The 8,490-nt window shown below is 35.5% G+C and overlaps 1 protein-coding gene across 4 annotated transcripts in view; it reads right to left on the bottom strand.

The window, feature by feature from the left end:
* Window positions 1-233: 233 nt before the first annotated feature.
* The window catches only part of LOC149553763 (diacylglycerol kinase 1-like), a 58,628-nt gene continuing 50,371 nt past the window's right edge, over window positions 234-8,490 (bottom strand). For all 4 annotated transcript variants that reach the window (XM_089789123.1, XM_089789121.1, XM_089789120.1 and 1 more), the window contains exons 9-13: window positions 6,784-6,851; window positions 6,383-6,457; window positions 1,730-1,817; window positions 1,363-1,479; window positions 234-774 (exon numbers count right to left, since the gene is read on the bottom strand). In XM_089789123.1, the coding sequence (XP_089645249.1) occupies window positions 454-774; window positions 1,363-1,479; window positions 1,730-1,817; window positions 6,383-6,457; window positions 6,784-6,851 (669 nt within the window). In that variant the 3' untranslated portion in view covers window positions 234-453. The remainder of the gene's footprint in view (window positions 775-1,362; window positions 1,480-1,729; window positions 1,818-6,382; window positions 6,458-6,783; window positions 6,852-8,490) is intronic.

Raw genomic sequence — 8,490 nt, 5'->3', positions numbered from 1 at the left:
CAAGTTTAGAAATTGATGTCTATCCTCTTTTCTCCATTTCTCTCTTTTTTTTCAGAGAATGCAAAACGAAAAACGTCATGAGTTTTAAAAGTTATTAGCAGGTTAAAAAGCTTGTTATTATATTGTATTGTACAAAACCTTTGCAGCACTCAAACTGCCAAAATATAACATACATGAAAAATATATATGAAGGGTCTGCCTTCTTTTCCACAATAAGTATGACAACTCAACTATTTGATGAGAAAATGTTCTATTGATACACAATATGCTACAAACAATGTTGATAATCCATAGTAGTCCGCTAAAATACAAACACCATCAGTCAAATCCCATACCCATTCATAATGAACATCAATTGGTCCCTATTTAAGAAAATTCTAATTTCTACAAGAGCAGATAAAAATATACTGCATTTAGAGATGGAACAAATAAATAATGTCAATTGTTAAATGATCAATCGACGTGATCTGCATCTATTTTGAAGGTATTTGCAGCACCAAATTTTCTTCTTAATTCAATTTCTTCATCATCTATGTTTTCTTCCTCTACTTCATCAGCTTCCTCTTCAAAAGTTGTAATAGAGTCCTTTGCATCATGTATGCTCTTAGCTATACAGTTATCAGTTGCAAGCATTGTAACTTGTCCAAAATGAGAGATTTCAACAGTTACTGTATCATCGTCTGTTGGAAGAGGCTGCTTCCAGGGCTCTCCATCCATCCTCATGTATGTGTGCTTTGCAGCCCCCTTGTGAAATTCAAAACGAATCCCATGTGACTGCATCCACAAACCACACACAAACTATTACATAATCATGCATTGCAGCGTTTGAGATGTAAATGTACTATCACATGCACCATAAATGTTCACTATTATGCATATTTCACTTATATACACAAATATAATGAGAATAATGTCATGGGCATATTATGTGTCTTTTCCAAAATAAGTGTAATTGGGATTTCTTAAAAACCATGTATAGGATGAAATTCAAACCAAGACCACCTAATTTGTTTGGTCTACTGCTAAGCTAATTGCCTTGGTACAAGTCTTTACGAGTGTGGATTGTTACATCCAACACTCCCATTAAGCCACAGTCCAGTTTATATCCTAGCGATAGATGTCATTTTGAGATATTGGACATGATAAGAATCAAACCCAAGGTAACCATATAAAGCCAATAGGCCGATCAGCAATAAACCTTCTTAACCTTTCAATACAGATTTCTTTAAAAGTGAAAACTGTTACCTTCAAAAGTTTCATCTAATAAAAATTATCTTTTAGAAATTGAAAAATAAACCATACAAGAAGTATTATCCAATAGTGGCCCTATCTAATTAAAGAAAAATAGAGTCTCTTGGGGACCTGTGCAAGGCGTGTTCCATGACCATTGGGAGTCAGTATAGCAAGTCCATGCCAACCATCGCGGAATCCAACCACCTCTATCAGTCCATCATCCACATATGGAGGAGTCAATCCTCTCTTCATACAATTCAAGAATAGAGAGTCAAAGTCAGAAATTATATGTGGCAGCATAATCCTTGTGTTAGAAACATCAAGGTGCACTCAATTTCAAAACCCAAACAATACTTTAATAAAATCATTGCAAGTACAAATAAGAAGAGGAACAAATCATTGCCATGAATATAAAATCAAAATATAGAAAGCAGAACAATTATCAATATAAAATCAAAATATAAAAAGCTTTCCAAACCTGAGGATGGTAACTCACCTCTCGAGACTTTTTATCATTTGGTGTACCCCAAGGATTCAAGCCACCAGAAAAGCTGGGTAAATTGAGGCAAACAATTGACCTAATGCTGTAATACAAAGAGAATATATATTAAAATGACTTAATTAAATGCCGAACATGCCAAATGAATCTCAATTGTGAAACTCTAACAATATACCAAGCTAAATATAACTAGCAGAACACCATGTTGTGATGCAACAATAGAAGATGACTGGTCTTTTAATCCTACCTAAAAGACAAATAACGAAGCCATCAAAAACAAAACTGCCAACACATAAGATGTTTCGGTAGAATATGAATTGCACATAATTGCCTCGAGACAGCTAGTGGTGAAGTGATAACCATTGTGCAGGATGGTTATAAAACAAAATTTGGAGTGTATGGAGGAAGTAAAATAAAAAGAGAACCCAAAGTAAAAAACTTGATCTTCAATGATGACTGGTGAGCTCATGTGGAATATGTTTTGAGTTTCATTAAGCCTATCATGAATATAATTAGATATGTCAATATGGACTGATTATGCTAGGATGAAATTAATGATGGCAAGGACTCCATGATTGAAAACATGAGAACTCTGACATAACTCAAGGAGCATAACTCCAAGTATTTTTTAAAAGGAACGCAAATATCATTCAGAATGTTTTAATTGTTAACATTTTAGTTTTCCTCTTTTGGGATAATATAAAACAAGAAACAGTGAGACAAACCTTTCTTCAAATGAGTAAGGGATGATTTATAAATTATAAGATCTAAAACTATCTCCTGAAACCTAAAGTAATAAGCAAGCTTTTAGTTAGGTGCACTATATAAGATTACCATTGCGGCTTAGCATGAAGGGAAAAAAATAAAATCAAAATTGGCCGAACTTTTTAATCTCAAAGATTGAGCAGAATACCTAGAGATAGTGTATATAAAATTGCAACTCAAATAGCAAAATTGAAAGACGGTTACTAACTCACTATAGTAGAGACAAATAGATCCACATCCACAGAAGGCAATTGAACACATTGAACATCTAGTAATTTTTAAAAATAAATGACTAAACCGCATTTTATTTGGGCTACTCAAAGTTTGAAATACTTTATTAGAGGTCATGATAATTTTAGCTTCCTACTATTTTTAGCATCCACTATTTGTGATTTTGGGTTAATTATTGTTCAATCAAATATCTCATTATGCAAGAGGTGAATTTTTATGGCTAAATGTAATGTCCCCTTTCTAAAAAAGTATTAAGCAAGACACGTTTCTGGCATAATATTGGATACATGGTGAAAAAGGAAAATAAAAAATATAGGTTGGAAAAAATAGGTGAATATTCAAGTGCATTACTAGCATATTCTTCTATCACCCCAAGTGCATTATCCATCCTCGAATAATCCAAGGAGAACTTTCTTTCAATGTCAGCATTTTGGGTCTCCCAATAGAAAGGAATGGGCCCCTCCTTATTAACCAACAATTGATCTGTCATATTCCAAACAAAGTGGTGTTTCTTCTTATTGAGGCAGCTGTTATGGGCATAAGACACTTAAAAGTTTATTAAAATAATGACAAATTGAAATAACCAGAGTCTTAATGCTTAATTTGCTACACCCTACCACTAATCTGTGAAGGTAATCTGAGTGGGGACACCCCGATTTTTCTCTCCACTTGCAGACAAAATCTAGCAAATAACAAGCACTTCAAGAATTCGTGATTGTTAAAAGTTCTAGTTCACTCTACAACACCCCCAAGATCAAATGAAATGAAGATAACTTCCAAAAGAGAATGGCAAAACAATTGCACTAAGATGCAAGAATGATATTATTGATAATCGACACAAGAAAAATGTACGTAATAGGTCTGCTTATATAGGAAAGCTTATAAGAGACTATGATATGAAGAAGACAAGTTATCACCCACACACAATGGAGTCACATGTCCACCAAAGGTAGATCATCCTCCACTATGCAATGATGTATGTGCATAATGTAAGGACGATAATGTGATAAGTGCACCGAAGGTGGATCTCACACATAAAGTGAAATGTGATCACCGATAACAACTATCACCACCTAAAGTGGAATTTCTCCTACACCATGTGCTAATATAGGTGCAAACCCTAGGTGTCTCAGATCCTGAGTAAACTTAAGTGAAGTGTAATTAAAGATATTTAATTATACCAGTAGGAATCTTATCAATGGCACTATATTGGCCAAAAGAATTGGAAATAATCATGAGAATCATTTTGTTCCAGAAATCCAAGGCCAAAACAAGAAACGTTAATGTTACCTTCAAAGTATTGAAACCAGGAGATCAATCTTGAAGGCTAAGACCATTCACTCCCATAAAACAGAGAAGGATTCTAGAACTTACTCTAACAAAAAGGAAAAAATAAAAGGCCATTCAGCATTGTAGAAAGTTGAACCTTACCTCTAAGATTCCAAACCCTACAGATCCATTTTCTAACAGTGTCAGTATTGGGACAATTACCACAAAATCTCTCCGTAAACAAACTCCTTAGCACACTCAACTCAATGAGAAGAGAATCGAAATACATCCATTTGGATTTGCACGTCCTCCAAAACCTCACGAGAAATACCCTTGCCACCCAACAACATGGGGGGAAAAAAACAGGGCAGGAACATCAAAACTCTCATCTATTTCACCATTATCTAGAGAAGATGCAACATCCGCCCACAGTCCTCCAATCTGCAGAGAACCACCAAATCTCTAAGGTCAACATTAGGAAGAGAAACATCAACCTCCTGACACACCTACTCAAACTCCAAAGAAGAAGCATCAACAACACTCTTTAACAGAAAACCTTGGCATACCAAGGACAGAAGCAGCAGAAACAACATCATCTTTAATAGCCTTACATTGAATCCCATGTTTCATTGGAGTAGAAACAGCACACCTCATCAGATCCACGGAAATGTGTTTCAACTCAGAACGAAAAACACCCTTGGGAGAGGAAAGAACCCCTTTTCATTGACCCAAAAAAGGATTGCCAACATTGACCATCAACTGAAAAACATGAGCAACCTTTTTTCTGCTTAAGACAGGCTTCCAAGAGGATATCCAAAGGGGATTCATCCTACTCTTAGTTTGGAGTATCCATGGAAACAAAGACACCAACCCCATCTAAAGGAGAGAAAAGATCATCAAAAGGAGAAGGAAAATCTCCTTACATCCTCCTCCAATGACAAACCTCAACAATGACCCCATCAACAACCTCATCACCATAGAAGTTGTCAACATCCTCAGCAGCAACCAAAACAGCAAAATAATAGGCAGAAACATATGATGAGCTTGCCTCCATCTCCACATCTTTGTCATCGTCACCATCATCCTTATGAATATGTATCCGCAGCCATCCTTGCCAATGCAAAGCCAGCCCTTGCAGCCCCTCAAAAAAACGGCTGCAGAAGAAGCCCTAGACAACCTTCCAACACTCACCCATGGTTTCATTCCTGCTGTTTGGTTCTACTTATTAGCTTCATACAAATGTCAAATTTGTGTGCAGAATTGCATAAACTAGAAAATAAATTGCATGTATGTATGTATGTATGTATGTATGTATGTATATGTGTATATACATATATATACATATAGATAGATAGATAGATAGATAGATAGAGGTCTGCTATTACTACAGTAAATCAGAAAAAATTATTTGTGAAGATATTGAAATTGGTTGTACATTACCAAAAGGTGTGGATGGTTAAAAACAGAGATCGCTGTTGTAAGATAAGTGAGGTGCCACAGAAGGAAAAGCCAGTGCTACAGATTTTAGTGGACCCAAACACCCAACCACCATTTATTCTCCCTATTCGCTACCATTTCGCACCACTTTAGTTTTATTCACCTCTTCAAAATGGAATCGTAGGGTATTTTCAAGCTGTGTTCTACATTATATTTCAGATAAAGCACTGATATGGTGATATGGGTTTAAAAGGGTCAAAATTCAGTGAAGGGTTATTTCAAAGCAAGTCATGGATTTAATAGGTTAATAAATATTACAGCATTTATATTGTTTGTGACAACCATCTCTGAATTCAGGTTTCAATGGTCTCCATTAATAACCTGGTGTGAAACCATTCAGGTCAACTTCAAATTTTTGACCAAAGCCCCAACTGATGTAGAGATGCAGAATAGTTTCATCGCTTCAATTTGAATGTAGTTAGAGCAGATAAAAGGATCAAACTACACTCTTTAATTGGCTCGTATTTATATTTTTGCCTCGGCAAACAAGCAATAGAAGTGCTCGAGTTTTTTCCATCCTGAAAAGAACCGTATCCATTTTCAATTGACTGTTGTAGCTTCACTTGTATGGTTTATGACTGTGTATGCTTTACTCAGTATCAATATCCGTAGCAGACCATTACTGATAATAAGCTGGATTCTCATAAAATAACCATAATATCCATTCCAAATTTGTTTATAATGTTTGCATTGAAGAATGCTTGAAATGACAATCACTTAGCATAATGTTTGCACACTAAAAAGATCCTTCTCAAACAGAATTGTCTACTTTTCAAACCAATGAAAAATTTAATTAGATCCAAAATGCAATTAGTTCAAAACCCAAGGATTTCGACAAATAAACATAAGACATGAAAATAGAAAATGGAAGAATGGAAGACTATATACCTGCGAGGTATGGAGAGTTCTTCCCATGAACCATGTTGGTTTAAAACTTTCACCTTAGCAAGCTCAAGAATATTCCTGTAATGTAGCCAAAAAGGACCTCATATTCAAATTGATAGTCAACAGGTGATATGTTACAAAAATAACTTTTGTTATTGCAGATTACAACTACATAATGAAGACACTGTGTCTGAAATTAATTATGCAAAATAATCTGTTAAAAATGGAAATTGCATTTTCAAATGACCTAGATCTAAATTTTGTTTCTAGTTGCAATGGCCTTGGTCAGCTTCCTAAGCATAATATGTGATTCACCTTTTTTATTGAAGTAAACAAAAAATATCAATTCATTTCAATTTCTTAACCAAAAGTTTAAGTTATTGCAAGCATGACTTGAGATGTACCTTGAAGAAGGATGTGTAAGTGGAGCAACAAACCATCCTTGTGACCATCCAATCATAGCGTAAGCTCCCTATCAAAATATCAAAATAAGAAATATATTTTAAGCATCTCAATGCAATACACAGGGATTGCATGTGAGAAGCAAAAAAGTAAGCCGTTTTCCTAAGAATCCAGTATCAGTCATCTCAAATTTGGGACCATTTCAAAAAGACCTACAGACATTCAACCAATGAGAACCTTTTAGCATTTTAATGTGTCATGGAGCTTGCAAGAATTGGATGGAAGACATGTCAACAAGTGTATGCTTGTATTTATTATTCTATGGGGAAATAACATTGGAAGTCTTAAAGGATAATAAGTTAGCTTTTTGACATAACTAATGTAGCGCTATTACATTATTAAGAGATAAGGATTAAATGTCCATTTATTCAGAGTGTTGCATAGTTCAAGAGGAATTCATATTGCTTCCAATATCTTCTAGACGTTTCAGACAATATCTAGAACTCTTAAGCTACCTCCCTTTGTATTCTAAGATTTCTAATCAAAGAAATTACATTTATCCACGAGCAAACATAATTGTACTTGCACATCTAAATGCAAGCCACATTAATTACCAAATGAATTAGTTTCAATCAATATTTTAAGTTTTATGTTGATATTTGTGTCCCACCTTGTTTATTTTACATAAACTCTTCATTTTGTTACTTAGTTTATGGGGTTGTAAAGTTATGTTGAATCAAGAAATATTTAACAAAAAGGGTTTAGGCACAAAGAATCAGGAGGCAAAAAGAAACTTCATTTCATTGACTGTCCAAAACTTATCATGAAATCTTCTCTCGAGGAATTTTAGGGCTCGCAGAAGTGGAAGAAGTAAGGAGTTTTTTGTTTGACTTTCATTCACAAGGTCCATGGAGGCTATGCCTCGCTGGTGCAGCTTCATACAAGTAAAAAAGAGGCAAAAAGCAGTGGCACATTGCAGGAGTTCTGTTTGGCATTGAAAGAGTCATCTTCATGGCATGAGAATGGCATTTTAAAGTAATTACCCCACTCATGGAGATCACATGAAAGCTACAGATGGTTGAAGGGGCTCATAAAATATTCTCCACATGTTCATATTTCCAAAAAATTAGTGGGTAGCCTTCAGGCATTATGTGGCATGCACTCTACCCATCCATATAGAATGACTCTAAACATTGCATTCACAGTGTTCCGAGTTTTACATTGAATCCTTGCTTATGTGGGTGGACTGTCTATTCTCCAAATTTTACAAAGGAAAACTCTTATGTTTTAGAAAGAGGCTATTGGACCCATGAATACCTATCTAAAGTTTAAACAGTGCTTGAAACTTCCCTAAGGTATTCTTATGCTAGTAAGGTGTAAGGGTGAGCAGTCTTTATCTTCTAGGACTGTTCAGAGGCAGCCCAGAGCTCTGTCTAGCCATGTAGTTTATTCTTTAGTGTTGAGGTTATTCACGGTTTCCCAAGATCCTTAGTGGGGCCCTAAGGGGTTCTCCCCATCCCCCCTTGTTTTGTTTCTATTTGTGTTGCTTCCTTCAGAAAAGACGGTAGAGCCTCCCTCTAATCTAACAAGACTAAGGCCTCGCAAGTTGGTGTTGAAGTGTATGATCCCTAAGCCTACTGGCTTCCTAAAGATAAAGAGCAAGGCACCTTTGATCTATGTACCTCGAGGTAGAGAGCGACTCTACCTCC

The sequence above is a fragment of the Cupressus sempervirens genome, chromosome 6, assembly GCF_028749045.1.
Source record: "Cupressus sempervirens isolate cs-2001-9-10 chromosome 6, ASM2874904v1, whole genome shotgun sequence".
NCBI classification, from domain to species: Eukaryota; Viridiplantae; Streptophyta; class Pinopsida; order Cupressales; family Cupressaceae; genus Cupressus; species Cupressus sempervirens.
This window is presented reverse-complemented; position numbering and strand designations above follow the sequence as displayed.